The following is a 17,829-nucleotide window of genomic DNA, read 5'->3' on the forward strand; positions in this document are numbered from 1 at the left end:
CAAACTATTAAAAAGATCTCCGAGAATATTTGTGTCCATTGTTATACAGAAACACAGGTTCAGTAATTCTGAAACACAGGTTATCAAAATGGATCTCTGATTATATTAAAATTTGTTGTGACAGAACTCATGTTCAGCCCCCTTCAAGAGTGATAGCACATGGTACAAGAGCACTAGCAACATCTATAGCCTAACTTAAGGATATACCCAGTTGCAGACAGCGGTAGAGCAGCAATATGGTCGTCTGTTCAGACTTATTTTAATCATTATGTTTTGGTACCTGTGGCAAAATCAGATGATGCTGTAGGTGGTGAAGTTTTCTCTTCTGAATTGGACTCTGGTCCAAACCTTCCACCTCCTTATGTGGGTACTGCTTGGGAGTCACCTGAAGTGCTCTACTACCCAGCCTTCTCTCCTTCCTATCATTTATTTTTAATTGAACAATTCCATGTCCAACAATCAGCAGAAGATTTCATGATTCCTTAAGTCTCTTTTGTTATCCATGAAGCATCATCACATTTTGATGTGGCAGTGACTTTTTGAGGCAGTTAATTACAGTGATAAATTACTTTTTTAAATTTAAAGTTTTGCATTCCATATATTTAAACTCCATTTTTTGAATTCACTAGAAGATACCACAGAAATGTCAACATGTGTAGAAATCAGGGGACCCTGCTGAAGAATTTAATGCAGTGTGGCGCACAGTATATAAAGTCCAGATTAATAGCAGGAAATCAGCAAAAATTTAAAATTATTTATAAACTTCTAATCAAAAATAGAAGTAGTGATATAATTTAATTCAGTTCAATGCAAAAAATATGCATAACATAATGATATGGCTGTGAACCTAGTTGCAAAAGTTAAGAAATTTAAAATTTTTGCTTCCTAGGAGAACTGGATTGTGCAGACTCTTTTGGTGTTGAAAAAAATGCAGTTACATCGGTTTGGAAAAGAAAAGCACAGGAGAGGTTGCTGATGCCAAAGACTGTTGCTCAGTTGAGGCACATTCAAGTGTGCAGTCTGGCAATTGTTTACCAGTAATTGGACTGGTAAATTTATTTTAATGTTTATATTATAGGCGGTGCTGTTAATGACACCTATATTTGTAATTCACTGACGTTGATTACGAGTTCCTGTTTTCAATTTTGTATTAGCCCTGCTACTCTTCAGTTTTTAGACCTTAAATCTTCCATGCACATTCTCTGCTTCCTTCCAGTTTTTTTAGAACTGAATTGATTAAATCTGTTCAAGTCCAATGATCTGTTGATGGGAGATAAGTGTGTATATGTGTATGAATACATGCTGGTTCCCAGAGAAATAGAGTTTTATGCTGATTTAAGTTCTGTGTGTGGACCAGAACTCGGGAAAAAATGATTGTTATTTCTGAGAATGAAGTTAAGAAAAAAATAGGTAGCTTTTCTAGTTTAAATTTTTTTTCCTACTATTTTTTTGAAGAATTTGTGTGCCTCCAAAGTTTGAAGTTGGAACTTCACAAAGGGATGGTTCCAGCATGAGAGAGAGCTCTCTTTTGCTGTTCCAGTGAAAAATCTGACCACATTTGGCATGTTGTAAACCTCTGAAAATTACCATTTGCATGTGTTCATCAGAGCTTGTTGGATTGAAGGAGGAGATGTATCTATTTTAACCATTCGAAGAAGGTGTGCTGGATACAAGGAGAAAACCCTGAATTCTGTTCTCAGCTCTTCTGCTGACTGGTGTTAACTGTGTACACTCCACAATGTTTAAACATTGTGGAGTGTACACAGAAGAGCCACAAGAATGATTAAAGAATTAGAAAACATGATTTATGGTGATAGACTCAAGGACCTTAATCTGATTAGCTGGATAAAGAGAAGGTTAAGGTGCGACTTGACTATAGTGTGAAAGTAGCTACGTGAGGAACACACATTTAATCTAGCAGAGAAAGATTATAACATTATCTGAGGGCTAGAAGTTGATGCTAGACAAATTCAGACTGGAAATAAGATACGAATTTTTAACTGTGTGCATAATTAGCCATTGGAACAATTTCCCTTGTGTCGTGGTAGATTCTCCATCACAGGCAATTTAATTCAGATTGGATCTTTTTCTAAAAGATATGCTCTAGTAATTATTTTGGGGTAGTTCTATGGCTTGTGTTATACAGGAGGTCAGACTAGATGATCACAGTAGTCGCTTCTGGCCTTGCAATCTATGAAACTTTATTATAGAACCTAACTGTATAACCTTGTCTTAACACCAGCAAGTATCAAGTATCAGCAAGTATTCCTCCATTTTACGGATGTGGGGTATAACTGAGAAGTTGCTCAAGGTCATGCCTGACTGAGCTGGGAGTAGAACTCGGGGGTCATATTCTGTTAGATGTCACAGGAAGCACAATAGAGAAGGTTTAACTCAGTGAGGGCAAATGTTACCTTAAGCTAACTGTTTCAGAGTAGCAGCCCGTTTCTTCAAGAATCTGGGCTACATTGGGGGCTGGTGTGGCCCCTGCTGTAAGTTAGTTCAGCCCTGAAGGAGGCTTTCAGTTATGGTAAGATGGCTCATAATGATCCCAAACAGCTAGGTAAAAGGTCCGTGGGATTCATTAAGGTTTAAATCCTGGTGTTGAACTTCCTGAGAACAAACTCCGTCATCTACTGTTAGGCCCACTGTCCCTTCCTGGACAATAAAAATACTCCTAGGCCTTTAACACTTTTCAAGACCATGAGTATATTAATCAATTTTTCCTGTTCAAAAAATGATTTTTTGTATTGGTAATTATTTTGACCCAGCAGGTTGGGTAAGTGGAGGCTTTTGCAGAGAATGGAATAATTGGTTTTCAGTCAGAATAAGATGATTCAAAGGAGAATCACATCCTTTCTTCCTAAATTTCTCTTTCATTTCATGTCAGGCAGGACATCTTCTGTTTTTGCCACAGAAAAGAGATTTTTGGGAAAAAGGAACTCTGGAGATCCATATTTAAGGATGTTGACAGAACAAAAAAATTACGCATATCAGAAAAATTTTTTGTTAGAAGACACTAAAATGAGACCTGAAAGGCATCTCAAATCGCCTTACTCTTCTCCGAGGGTATAAGTAAATACATATCTAAGACCTGATCTACATTGTTTACATTAAGTTGATGTAAGTTACGTCATTCAGGGGTGTAAAAAATCACCCTCAGTGACACAGCTTACATCAACTGAACGCGGTGTCAACACTGCACTATCTCCCGCTGCTTTAGCTTCCGCCTCTCGGAGAGCTGGACTACTAAAGTCAACGGGAGAGTGCTCTACCATCAACTTTCATGTCTTCATCAGACCTGCTAAATCAATGCCACTGCATCTATCTCAGCAGCACTGATTTAGGGATTTAGCATGCCAGTGTAGACAAGCCCGAAGAAGCCTATGCATCTTTCAGGCTTCTTCCTGTCTAGCTGCCATGAGGCCACTTTGTATTAAAGATAAGGTTTCTCTGTTCATCAAGAGAAGGGAGCCTCTACAACAATTACACAAGGCAGTTATCCATTTCTGAGTCTTTTGCAAGCACTCAAGATTTATTTGAGATTCAGATGGTGGACCTTTTGGGAACACTAAGAACTAGTGCTAGTACAGACCCTGCTAGTAGAGAGATGCTCTTTTTAAAAATTTAGAAATAAAAATTCTTTCTTCTTAGTGGGTCTCCTACCTGACCATCAGAGTTCCTATTGGAATAAAGAGGGTTGGCTCAAAATTCTCACGTTCAAACTTTATGAAGTTAGTGCCATTTTTCCTTTCTGCTTATATTTCAGAGTCTGATTCTGTTCTGTATGTCTTTGCAATTTGAAAAGAGGAACAAACCATTATTTCCAGATTGGCCTGATGAGACACACAAAAAACAGTTGATAGATGAGAATTCTTAACTTTAGCAGAGGAGTCAGAGAGATTTACATGTCTTGAAATAGTAATTGTAAGCATTTTGATAGATAAACTATATGGCTGTCCTGTTTTACTATAACTTCTGTAAAACAATACATTATTGTGCTGAGATGTAATTTAAAAAAAAAATCACAAAATTGCAGACCCATTGGCTCTTGCCACCTCCTTTTTGTCTTCAAGTGACATCAACTTAAAAATGACACTAAAGTCTGAAAAAAATCATCTACCCTTGCTACAAAGAACCTATAGTAATATTACTAAAATTGAAAGATGAGAGATTATTTCAGTTTGTGCATTTGACAGCTTTTGTGTTGAGCTATTTTCACGGTTCCCCCCAAGCATTTCCCTTGTTTTTATAGATATATATTTCAAATTTAATGACTCCCTGATTTTATTGTTTTTATTATTTCTATTCTGGAAGCACCTAAAGTGTCCAACTGTGTTTGTAGCCCATTTGGTTAGGCACTGCTAGTCATCTAATAGAAGACAGTTCCAGGCAAGTTGACAAAATTTTTGATTACCTCCAAAAAATCTTTGTAGAATCTGATATTCTGTACTCTGTAAGTAGATCATTCTGTTTCCTGATTAAGGTCTAATTTCAGGACTTTCCAGGTGACTTGCTTTTCCTTTTTGAATACCCTGAATAATCTCTTCCTCTTCTTTTGTAACTGTTTCTTCCATACAGCATTATCAATATTTTTCCTTCATATTTGTTCAAATATAGCTAAATACTTCATATATTACACAATTAGTCTTTCTAGGGATACTTAGGAGATCTACGTTCACGTGTTCGTGTTTGTTTTAATCTGGTTTAATTGTTCTTGTTATCTATTTGAACTGATTATTTTCTACACATCCTGATCATATATTTTGTTAATTGATCTTCTGTTGAAATTGTTCTTTTGCCTCCTGCAGCTGAAACTTTCAGGGTTCTAATCCATTGAATCTATAGTCAGAATAGCTTTCTAACTTTATCCCTCTTCCAAGTCTAATGTTTTCCCTCCCTTGCTACTCACTATGGAGTGTGTGTGGGATGGTTGCTTTTTGTTTCCAGTTCTTCAAAGTCACAGCATTCCTGGTGCCCAGTCACCACTACTCCTTAGCTTACGAAAAGGGGTCAGTTGAGAGTGACAAGAACTGCTTCTTTTACCAGGACTGCTTCTTGCAATGCTTCTAAATCCTGCTGGTCCAGGCATTTTGGAACCAGATTCATATACTTTTTGGTATCTCAGCCACCATTTTCTAAAGTTTTCTAAAGTAAATTCATTTTTGTCTTAAAAGTAAAATGGGACCAGATGGGGCCATCCTCCCCTCCAGCACTCCCTTGGACCCACAAACGTGCAGGGGAGACTCTGAGTATACGAGGACTCAGGTGGGGCCTTCTTTGCCTCCCATGTGGCCTTGGGGTGGGGGATGGGGACTACAGAGAGGAACCAGCCAGAGACTCCTGCTGGTAGGGGCAGAAGCAGCAAAAGCAGGGACCTTTGGACATTTGGGATAACTTTCTACAGTTTTGACTGAACTTTCTCTATCATATGCTGATTGGCTGTTTGTTTCAACCCTCCCTCTCAGTCTCTTCACCTCAGCTTCACACCATACCTACCCTCTTCCTCTCCTATGCCTAGTCTTTCTCACCCTGCCTTTCCTTCCCTTTTCTTTCTGTTGAGTTTATCCCCTCCTAACTAACCTCCTTCCCCCCGCCAATTATGGAACTAAAACGTTGGTTGTTGGCACATTGTTCATTCTGCTTGTGTATTCAATCCCCTTTTCCCTCCTTTCTACCTTCTCTGTTTAGATTATAAGCTCTTCAGGGCAGGGACTGTCTACTACTCTTCGTTTGCACAGTGTGGCCCTGTATTTAATTGGTCCTTGAGCACTATCATAAAAACATTTATTTAGAATAATAATAAATAGTGTGAAACCGAAAGCAGTCAAACCTTACTCCCAGGTAAGGAATTTAGAAGTAGTAAGGAAATATACTGGCTTGTAAGGGAGCAGGGGTTTTGTACCATAATTGCTTTGAATGCAATATTTGAATTTCCAAAAATAGAGAATGCTTTGCTGTTTTTAGAAATAAGTAAAAAATAATTGGCATTTCCTATTATGTTCCAACTTTAGAAACTATGGTTATTTTCTTACAGAGAGAAGATGATGAAGAAATGCAAGCCCTAAAGGAGAAGTTAAAGTACTGGCAAAGGCTGCGCCATGATCTGGAGAGAGCACGTTTGTTGATTGAACTTATACGTAAACGTGAAAAATTAAAAAGAGAAGAGGTAAATGGATAACTTCAGTTTGGTGAAACTTTGTTGAAGGAAAAGGAAGGTTGCCGATGATTTTTTTTTTTTTTTTTTTCCCCCTTAACAGGAAAAAGTGTCTAGTGTCTGTCTCATTGATTTTAAACAATAAACAACAAAATCACGCATAGTATAAAGAATTTAGACTGAATTCAGGCCATTATGTTGGGCAGTCCATTACTAAGTAAAGAAAAATAGCACCTTTCTACGCATCAGATCTGAAGTAGTGTGTGTGTTGCATTTATTCACTTTTGTGTGAAAAATAATTGGTATTTTTAATTCCTGTTAATCTGCTAGAGACAACACAGGGGAAAGAAGCGCAGTGGGAGTGAGGGCCAGTTGTTTACACTTGTATAAACATAATGAAGGCAGTGGCTTTGCCCTAGTATAAAGGAATGCGTAATTTGGCCTGCAGAATCTTCATACTGGTGGTGGTAGGTGAGAAGGAAAGAACCCAGCATGACTCTCAGAGCCAAAATTGAGTTTGCAGTGCTGGCACTTACAAAAACCACAATTTAGTTGTAGATGGGGCACATGAGCTCTGGAATCACTTGCAAATTAAACATGAAACCCCAGGATGACATTTTTTCAAAATTACTTTTCAGAATGTAATTGCACTTTCATTATGAGTTAATATAGTCCATTGGTAATAGTCTTGACTACATATTGAAGTTTAATGCCTTAATATATTAAAAGATAACAAAGTCCTATAAATCCCCTTATCAGTCAATTGATGTCTAAAAGGATATCTTTCATATCGAAAGTATCACTGATATTGAAATCAAGATTATTCAGCAAATTGTTGCTTTTATTGTTGAATACTAGAAGTATGTTCTTAAAATATCCTGAAACCACTTTTTATAGAGGATTATTTAAAACTTTCTTTACAGTTATTAAAACAATATATGATTATCCCTATAGGAGGATCAAATCTTTGAAGTAATTAGTGATTTTGACCTTTATAAACAGCTTTTATTTTTTCTGGAAGTTTAAGTAGAACAGACCTTAGGTGTAGAATTATGTAATATTTTTACTTTTGGATATCAGTGCTATAAACGCATTTGGCACAGCTTGCATGTGGAACCATGTTTGAGTTTTGCACTGGTTAAAAAAATGTATTTTTTCTTTTTATTGGTTGCTCTGATGAAGTGAACTGTAGCTCATGAAAGCTTATGCTCAAATAAATTTGTTAGTCTCTAAGATTAGTCTCTAAGGTCTCACATGTCCTCCTTTTCTTATTTTTTTTTGTATATTTGGTCTTGTACTGTAAAGCTGCTTTTTTTTGTAAACTGTTTTCTTTAGAACTGTTAAATAATTTTTGAAAAATTACTAAATTTAATCTACACTAGCATTATAATCATTCTCAGATTGAAAGCGCATTCAGGTACCTGATAAAATCCCTCCTTGGAAGTGAAGCTACAAATTCACTTGAATTAGACACTTTTGAGAGAGAGAGAGAGAGAGAGAGAGAGAGAAGAAAAGTAATTTGTAGTCACTTCTTCTAGTTGAAAATAACTTACTGTTTGGTGGTTTTTATATTTCATTATTCAGATCAAGGTTGAGCAGGTCGCCATGGAGCTCCAGTTGACTCCATTCACTGTACTGTTGCGATCAGTTCTGGACCAGCTGCAGGAAAAGGATTCTGCTCGAATATTTACTCAGCCAGTAAACCTTAAGGAGGTGCCTTTCCAATTTTCATCATTGTTCATAGCATGTTGATATAGCTGAATTTAATTTTTTTTAATTAAGTTATACTGCAGGATTGGAAATATTTGAAGTAAATTATTTTACAATATGCAGATTTGAAAATATATTGAAATTAAACCCCAGTAGAAGTAGACTGGGAACATGAAAATAGTTCAGTGAGAATTTATGGCTTGGTTTTCCTGTTCTTAAAATATTAAATAATTCTGTAGTATTTAAACATAGACCTATATTATAGGAAGACATTTAAAACTCATTTTGCAGTCTAAAATTTACTTTGTTTAAACATTAATGTAAACATGTCATAATCATGTTACTTGGTGAAGGAAGCTGGAAAGGTGTCTTCATTTTTATTTCTGTTTTTCAAATAATCCTAGAAACTACATTTTAAATTATTCTGGAGATGGAAGATCAAAATTTCCCAAAGGAAAACCAAGTTCATATACCAAACTTGCATACAATAAAAACACTACTATTTAATCCCTCTACAATCACAAAAATATACTGTTCGCTATACATTAATAGCATTTCTTAAGTTTCATTGTTAGTCACAAGGTTCATGCTCCACTTTTAGAAGTCCACTAACTGATCTGAACAGGCTACCAATATATAAATAAACATGTGGCAGTAAGAGTACTAAGGCCATGTTCCAAAGAGATTTATGCCCATGCTAATCTTTACTTTGTGTGATTTCATAATGGGAAAAGTTAAGCATGTGTATAAAACTTTATTGGGTCAGGGCCTCATATTAGAAACTGGATTCCCTGCTTTCTTTCTTTCACAAAATATACTTAAAATTTTAAAAATCTAGATTAGTTCATCACAATACAGTTATTTTATTGTTATATCAGATGCAAATTTACACATCTTCTGTTTTTAATATTTATTTGTAGGTTCCAGATTATTTGGATCATATAAAACATCCCATGGATTTATCTACTATGAGAAAACGGTTAGATTCCCAAGGCTATAAAAACCTTAATGAGTTTGAAGAAGATTTTAATCTTATTATAGATAACTGTATGAAATACAATGCGAAGGATACAATATTCTATAGAGCTGCAGTGCGATTAAGAGATCAAGGAGGTGTTGTTCTGAGACAAGCTAGGCGAGATGCTGAGGGAATCGGTTATAATAATGAAACTGGAATGCATTTACCTGAACAGCCTAAACTAGAATCACCCCAGCCTTTCTCCTGGGAAGATGGTAAGAAACTTTCTGAATTACTGTAGTGATCAATTTTCAAGAAATATAATCAAAGTGTTAACTGCATTTTTAAAGTTTAATTTTTAAAATAATTTTTAAAAATAGCACTTTTTTACTGCAGTCAAACTGTGTAGTTCTTACACATGTTCAAGTCATACCTGTTTAGTTTACAGACAAAAACTTTTTATTATTATTTTGTAGCACTGTAGATACATCATACCTTTGAAAGATTAAACTGTATTCTCAGTTCTGTCCCATCCATAATAAAAAAAAAAAACCTTTTCAATTGAATTCTGATTCCAGAACATTTAGGCCCAGTTTTAAAAAGGTTCTTAAGCATGTGCTTAACTTCAGTGCATGAGTCCTTCCATTGAAATATACAAGTTACTTATGTATGGGCATACTTGAGTAGTTCAGTGGTACTGTTTACATGCTTAAATGTAAGTAAACGCTTAAGTAGCTTGCTGAATCAGAAATATTTTTGTGTAGTGATGTTGCATGAAACAGGATGCAAACAAACTCAATAATCAGGTTGCGCTTGTAATACGAGCAATCCTCAAAAGTCTTATTTTGACTTGCACACTGAGAAAATAGTAAACGTAAGTCTATGAAAAGAGAAGAAATAACTATAGTGGGGAGGAATTAATAGTATTTGGTAAAACTGTGGGTCAGGCATCACTATACATGCTTTCTATTAGTGTACCTCAGTCCTGACCTATAGAGTCCCTGCTATTCCAGTTCTGGATGTCTGAAGCAAAAAATGCTAACTAACAAGAGTTGTAGCAAATGGCAAAGCAGGAATTTACATTGGCACCTTTTCACTAGTGATAGTGAGACTATAAAACTTGCTTCAACTTGTGGCCAAAGTCCGATTTTATTTTTATATTTTTAATTCCAAAACATGAAACATAACAAATATTTTTTCTCCTAGTAGTTTTTGTTAAAAAAAAAAAAAAAAAATCTCATTAACAGATATCTTAAATTACACATGTTTTGACTTCAGTGGATAGGTTACTGAATCCAGCTAACAGAGTGCATATGTCCTTGGAAGAACAGCTGAGAGAGTTGTTAGAAAAACTTGATCTCACCTGTGCAATGAAATCCAGTGGGTCAAGGAGCAAACGAGCAAAGCTGTTAAAGAAAGAAATCAGCATTATTCGCAACAAACTAAGTCAGCAACACAGCCAGCCTCCCCAAATAGAATCAGGTATTGGAAGTTTTGAAGAGGAAAGTGCAGCATTAGAACAAGAAGGTGAAGAAGAAGGTAAGATTTTAATTGGTGTTTACATCAGTACTATTTTGAACACTTTCAGTTAGATACCCTACATTTTGTCATGTAAATTACCACAGTAGAAAGCAATATTCTATTATGATCTGATTTCAGGACAGGTTTAATACACTGTAAATGAACTATACTGTTACCTTTAGTATGCATAAAATCTATTCTCTGGTTAATTTCTCCTTGCTCCTGCGAGAAATAGAATTTTTTTTTTTAAGAAAATACAACAAGTGGTAGCAAAATTAAACTTTTTAAAAAGTACTACTTTATACTGAAAGTTATGGGGCTCCATATTTTTGAAAGTCGTGTTATTCATACTTAAGTGACTGCACATGGATTAAAGACGCTAACTTTAGTCACTCAATGGTGAAAATTTTGGCCACTAAACACATCCTTTTGTAATTCTTCCTTCTGACCCCTGCACTGTAGGCTGTTTTTTGTTTAATTTATTGATGATGGAATTTGCCAGAAATGATGTAGAAGGATGCAGAATATGAATATAATAAATGGTAGGAAAGAAGGGTTGGGGTAGGGTAGGGTTGCCAGCCGTCCGGTTTTTGACCGGAACACCTGGTCGAAAAGGGACCCTGGCGATTCCGGTAAGCATTGTTGACTAGGCCGCTGAAAGTCTGGTCAGTGGGATTCAGGCAGGCTTCCTGCCTTGACTCTGCGCAGCTCCTGGAAGCGGCTGGCATGTCTGGCTCCTAGGCGCAGGGGCGGCTATAGGGGCTCCGCGTGCTGCCCCCACCCCGAGCACCGCCTGCACAGCTACCATTGGCACAGGCAGCATGCAGAACCCACTGGTCTTTCGACCTAGGAGTCGGACGTGCCAGCCACGTCCGGGAGCCACCTGAGGTAAGCGCTGCCCATCCAGAGCCCGCACCCCAATCCCCTGCCCCAGGTTGGAAACTCTCCCACACTTTAACTTCCTCCCAGAGCCCTCACCCCTGTCCTGCACCTGAACAGCCTGCCACAGCCCTAAACCCCCTCCTACACCCCAAACTTCTCATCCCTGGCCCCACCCCAGAGCCCACACCCCAAGCTGGAGCCCTCACCCCTTCCCGCACCCGAACCCCCTGCTGCAGCCCGGTGAAAGTGAGTGAGGGTAGGGGGATGGAGTGAGCAGGAGGGGTCCTCGGAGGAAGGGGTGGTGCAGGGGATAGGGCAAGGGTGTTTGGTTTTGTGGGATTAGAAAGTTGGCAACCCTAGTGGGGGAAGGGGGCGGGGGAGATTATGGTAGTCAGAATAAGATCATGTTTCAGAGAAACAGCCGTGTTAGTCCGTATTCGCAAAAAGAAAAGGAGTACTTGTAGCACCTTAGAGATCATCTGTTTACATAGACTAGCTATTGCACAACTTGAGGCTTGCAAGTCGGTTGAAAGCTGGTATTTAAAAAAAAAAATAAGATATCCTTAACTGCTCCATCACCTAGCCATCTTTGGAATTGCATGTTTGAGTCTCTTAGCTTGATAAAAATGTTTTTCAAAATATATAAACTGTTGCAATATGGAGGCACAGTGTTAGAAAAATGTAACTACAACTGCATTTGGCCGTCTCATCTAGTTCTGAGATTTCTGAGTACTCTTAGAATAGCTATTTTAATAATTTTAAGCAAATCTGATTCCTTAAATTATCTCCCTAGTCTTATTAAAACTGAAAACATTTATTTCTGAACTTCCTTACTGACAGATAATTAAAACAGTAAAAAAAAAAAAAAAAAAAATCAGATTGATTTTAGATACATTTGAATCTTAAAATAGTCAAAAAATGTTAGTTTATAAATAAAATGCATAGTGGTTAGACATATACTTATTACATATACCTGAAATAAATGTATTTTTAAAAAAACGTTAACATAATTAATTAGAATTGATGTAGTAGGTCGAAAGTACAGTTAAAAATGCATATACCTTTAAGGATTGTAAATAGCTTAAATTTAAACTCTGGAATAGAAATGGGTTAGAAAAGAATTAGAAACATATATTGCACAACAGATATGAGAGATGCAGGCAAATAAATCCTGATAGTTGTTTTTAAAAAAAAAATAAAATAAAAAAAATACAGCAGGTATTGACCAGGAAAGAGGAATTTTTACTTGGTTAGTCTCTCAAAATGCTATGGATTGTCCAGTATGTTTATAATTCCATTTTGGATTTCTGACCACACAAAAAAGGTCTCTATTCTTGAGAGTTACAATATTTGCAGAGTACCTCAGTAAAATTACAGCTTTGTAATATTTGGTTAAATCTTCCCTTTTGCTAGTTGCTTCCATTGGTATTTAGATATTGTGTCTGTCTTTCATGTATCACATTTTTCTTGCATATAAATTGGATTTTATAAAGAGGAACAATATAAAAAAACTTTATCAAATCAGTGCTTAATAAGAAAGATACCATTTAAAGATACCATTTGAACAGGAATCTCATTTTGGGATCCTGTCCTGAGTAAGTTCACAAGAGAAGCACCAGATTCCACCTCGTTATGATTTGAATGCAACTGAGGGTATGTCTACACTACGAAATTAGGTCGATATTCTAGAAGTCGATTTTTAGAAATCGATTTATACAGTAGATTGCGCATGTCCACACTAAGCGCATTAAGTCGGCGGAGTGCATTCTCACTACCATGGCTAGCATCGACTTACGGAGTGATGCACTGTGAGTAGCTATCCCACAGTTCCTGCAGTCTCCGCTGCCCATTGGAATTCTGGGTTAAGCTCCCAATGCCTGATGGGGCAAAAACATTGACACGGGTTTTGGGTACGTGTCGTCAGTCGCTCCTCCCTCCGTGAAAGCAACGGCAGACAATCTTTTCATGCCGTTTTTCCATGCAGCCGCCATACCACGGCAAGTGTGCAGCCCGCTCAGCTCACTGACACCGCCACTGTTGTGTCCTGGGTGCTGCTGGCAGCAGACGGTGCACTAGGACTGCTAACTGTCGTCCTCCGTTGCTTCTGGTGCAACTCTGCTCTGCTGCTATTGTCTCAATAGCGAATTACTTCATGTTGTCTGTCATGGGCTCCCTGGTACATGTTCTTCCTCGGGAAATGTGCATGGTACTAACAGTCATCCTCCACTGCTTCCGCTGCAAGTCCGCTCTCCTGCTCCCATGAATCCACCTTGCAGGTCCTCTTGTCGTTCTCTATAAATATCTATTCTCATGGCATCCGTCATCAGCCACTGCTTCCACTGCAACTCTGCTCTCCTGCAGACGCCGTACCACGGCAAGCATGGAGCCCGCTCAGATCACCTCGGCAGTTATGAGCATTGTAAACACCTCGCACATTATCCTGCAGTATGTGCAGAACCAGAACCTGCAAAAGCGGGTGAGGAGGCGACGGCAGCGTGATGACGAGAGTGATGAGGGACATGGACACAGACGTCTCTCAAAGCATAGGCCCTGGCAATTTGGACATCCTGGTGGCAATGGGGCAGGCTTATGCCGTGGAACGCTGATTCTGGGCCCGGGAAACAAGCACAGACTGATGGGACCGCATAGTGTTTCAGGTCTGGGATGATTCCCAGTGGCTGCGAAACTTTCTCATGCGTAAGGGCACTTTCATGGAACTTTGACTTGCTTTCCCCTGCCGTGAAGCACAAGAATACCAAGATGAGAGAAGCCCTCACAGTTCACAAGCGAGTGGCGTTAGCCCTCTGGAAGCTTGCAATGCCAGACAGCTACCAATCAGTCAGGAATCGATTTGGAGTGGGCAAATCTACTGTGGGGGCTGCTGTGATCCAAGTAGCCAACGCAGTCACTGAGCTGCTGCTATCAAGGGTAGTGACTCTCAAATGTGCAGGTCATAGTGGATGGCTTTGCTGCAATGGGATTCCATAACTGATGGGGCAATAGATGGAACGCATGTCCCTATCTTGGGACCGGACCACCTTGGCAGCCAGTACATAAACCGCAAGGGGTACTTTTCAATGGTGCTGCAAGCACTGGTGGATCACAAGGGATGTTGCACCAACATCAATGTGGGATGGCTGGGAAAGGTACATGATGCTTGCATCTTCAGGAACTCTGGTCTGTATGAACAGCCGCAGCAAGGGATTCACTTTCCAAACCAGAAAGTAACGGTTGGGGATGTTGAAATGCCTATAGTTATCCTTGGGGACCCAGCCTACCCCTTAATGCTATGGCTCATGAAGCCATACACAGGCACCCTGGACAGTAGTCAGGAGCTGCTCAACTATAGACTGAGCAAGTGCAGAATGGTGGTAGAAAATGCATTTGGATGATTAAAAGAGCACTGGTGCAGTTTACTGACTCGGATAGACCTCAGTGAAACCAATATTCTCATTGTTATTGCTGCTTGCTATGTGCTCCACAATATCTGTGAGAATAAGGGGTAGACATTTATGATGGGGTGGAAGGTTGAGGCAAATCACCTGGTTGCTGATTACGCGCAGCCAGACACCAGGGTGATTAGAATAGTACAGCAGGGCGTGCTGCGCATCAGAGAAGCTTTGAAAACATGACTGGCCAGGCTATGGCATGAGAGTTCTGTTTGTTTCTACTTGATGAAAACCTGCCTCCTTGGTTCACTCTACTTCCCTGTAAGCCAACCGCCCTCCCTCTTTCAATCACTGCTAGCAGAGGCAATAAAGTCATTGTTGTTTCAAAATCATGCATTATTTATTAATTCATCAAACATAGGGGGATAACTGCCAAGGTAGCCTAGGAGGGGTGGGGAAAGAGGAAAGCACCAGGTGAGGTGGTGGATGAGGGGAGGAGGGAAGGACAAGGCCACACTGCACTTCAAAACTTGAATGCCAGTCTTCTGTTGCTTGGGCAGTCCTCTGGGATGGAGTGTGCGCGCGCACACACACACACACACACACACCCATGTTCTTGGGTGTCTGAGTGAGGAGGCTATGGAACTTTGGGAGGATGGTGAGCGGTTACACTGGGCTGCAGCAGGGGTCCGTGCTCCTGCTACCTTTCCTGCAGCTCCACCAGACGCCAGAGCATGTCAGTTTGATCCCCCAGTAGCCGCAGCATTGCATTCTGCCTGCTCTCGTCACGCTGCCTCCACCTCTCATCATGCTGCCGCCACCTCTCATCTCGCTCATCCCTCCTGTCTGCTTTCCTGGATTCTGAAATTGCCTCCCCGCATTCTGCTGAGCTCTTTCAGTGCGGGAGGGCTGCATGATCTGAGAACATTTCATCGCGAGTGCTTTTTTTTCCCCACCTTCTTATTTGCACTAGCCTCTGGGACGGAGATGATGGGGGGGGAGGGCGTTGAAACATTTGCAGATGCAGGAAGAAAAAAGGGAGAGTAGTATTTAAAAAGACACATGTTAGAGAACAATGGGTAGACTCTTCCACAGTGAACCAAGCTTTTAACATTACATAGCACATGTGCTTTTGGTACAAGGTCGCATTTTGTCTCTTGTATTGAGAGCCTGCTGGTTTGATGTGAGAGATTGCACACGCAGGGCCGGGCAACAGAATTTGGCTTGCAGGCAGCCATGGTAAGCCACAATCTTTCAGCTTCTTCAAGCTTCATAACATATGGGAATGGTTTCAAACCTCAGCGCCCTCCTTTCCCATACCAAGCACCCGTTGAGTTGGCCATTTAAAAGGAGGGGCTGCGGTTTTTGTGTTAAAGTGCAGCACAAACCCAGCTCCCCCCTCCCCAATTCTGTGGGTTGATCACTCTCCAGAGGGATAAAAAGCGATAAAGAACGGATGTTGCTTGAATGCCAGCAAACACCGGGACCATACGCTGCCATGCTTTCTTATGCAATGATTCCAAACTACATGCTACTGGCCTGCTGTGGTAAAGTGTCCTACCATGGAGGGTGGAATAAAGCTGCCTTCCACAGAAATCTTTTGCAAAGGCTTTGGGAGTGCCTTTAGGAGAGCTTCATGGTGATGTCCCTGGAGGATTTCCGCCCCATCCCCAGACACATTAACAGACTTTTCCAGTAGCTGTACTGGCCGCGAATGCATCCCCAGTCTTCAGGGCAAATTAATCATTAAACACCCTTGCTTTTAAACCATGTATTATATTTAAAAAGGTACACTCACCAGAGGTGCCTTCTCTGGCTTCATGGTCCAGGAGCCCGCCTTGGGATGGTATTTGTTCCAGGGTGATAAACAGTTCCTGGCTGTCACGGAGAACGGTTTCTCTGCTTGTCTGCTGTGCGCTATCCTCCTCCTCATCTTCCTCGTCCCCAAAATCCTCATCCCTATGGCATGAGACTCCCCGCCCCCCCTTGCAGGTGTCCACGGACAGAGGTGGGGTAGTGGTAGGCCCCCCCCCCAAGTTGCATGCAGCTCATCATAGAAGCGGCGTGTCTGGGGCTCTTACCCAGAATGGCCGTTTGCCTCTTTGGTTTTTTGTTAGGCTTGCCTGAGCTCCTTAATTTTCTGCTGCGGGTCCCTGTTTTGTAGCCTCTGTCCATCATGCCCTTGGAGATTTTTGCAAATATTTTGGCATTTCATCTTTTGGAACGGAGTTCTGAGAGCACGGATTCGTCTCCCCATACAGCGATGAGATCCAGTACCTCCCGTTTGGTCCATGCTGGAGCTCTTTTGCGATTCTGGGACTTCATAGTGACCTGAGCTGATGAGCTCGCCACGCTGGCCAAACAGGAAATGAAATTCAAAAGTTCCTGGGGCTTTTCCTGTGTACCTGGCAAGTGCATCTGAGTTGAGAGCACTGTCCAGAGCAGTCACAATGGAGCACTCTGTGATAGCTCCTGGAGGTCATTACCATTGAATTGCATCCACACTACCCCAAATTCGACCCGGCACTGTCGATTTCAATGCTAATCCCCTCGTTGGGGAGTATAGAAATTGATTTTAAGAGCCCTTTAAGTCAACAAAAATGGCTGTCGTGTGGACAGGTGCAGGGTTAAATTGATCTAACGCTGCTAAATTTGACCTAAACTCGTAGTGTAGACCAGGGCTGAGATTTTAACATTTTAGGTGTTTCATTACTAATTCATAGATTGTGAACTAGTCAGAGCAAAGGTGGTCCTTTTTTGTGTGTATAGAAAGCACTTACCACACTGCTGTAGATAAACAATGACAAACTAATGAATTATCATTTAAGTCAATAGAATTCCAGACTTCCTGGCTGGTTTATGTGCATTATACGTATGTAAATTTAAATCTGCATGAGATTAGTTAAATATGTTTGATCCTTTAGTGTTCTACACCAACTATTATTTTTGTGGTGCAACAAGTTGCATTTGATTGCATAAATGCTCACCTGTAAAGATACAGCCTTTCAATTTTGTTAGTGTAGCAATATATCTGTAGAGAAAGGAGGTAGATGTCTCAACATGGGCTTTTTTTTTTTTTTAAAGAGGTATAGGAAACATGAATAAGTTGAACACTTCTCTGTTGCAAACTATGGGTTGGGTAATTTTTGCTTGTTCTATTGAATTCCGTAGAGCAGAGTTTTTTCTTCTGTCATTTGTGTTAAAGAGCATTT

The 17,829-nt window shown here is 39.9% G+C and overlaps 1 protein-coding gene across 11 annotated transcripts in view; it reads left to right on the forward strand.

The window, feature by feature from the left end:
* BRD1 (bromodomain containing 1) overlaps positions 1-17,829 on the forward strand; it is a 106,652-nt gene that overhangs the window by 40,647 nt on the left and 48,176 nt on the right. For 10 of the 11 annotated variants that reach the window (XM_038419201.2, XM_043496194.1, XM_043496201.1 and 7 more), the window contains 4 exons: positions 6,038-6,169; positions 7,742-7,870; positions 8,788-9,100; positions 10,104-10,364. In XM_038419201.2, the coding sequence (XP_038275129.1) occupies positions 6,038-6,169; positions 7,742-7,870; positions 8,788-9,100; positions 10,104-10,364 (835 nt within the window). Of the gene's footprint in view, positions 1-937; positions 1,050-6,037; positions 6,170-7,741; positions 7,871-8,787; positions 9,101-10,103; positions 10,365-17,829 lie in introns of those variants that run through there. The other variant, XM_043496223.1, reaches the window with a different exon arrangement.

The sequence above is a fragment of the Dermochelys coriacea genome, chromosome 1 (genome assembly GCF_009764565.3).
Source record: "Dermochelys coriacea isolate rDerCor1 chromosome 1, rDerCor1.pri.v4, whole genome shotgun sequence".
Taxonomy (NCBI): Eukaryota; Metazoa; Chordata; order Testudines; family Dermochelyidae; genus Dermochelys; species Dermochelys coriacea.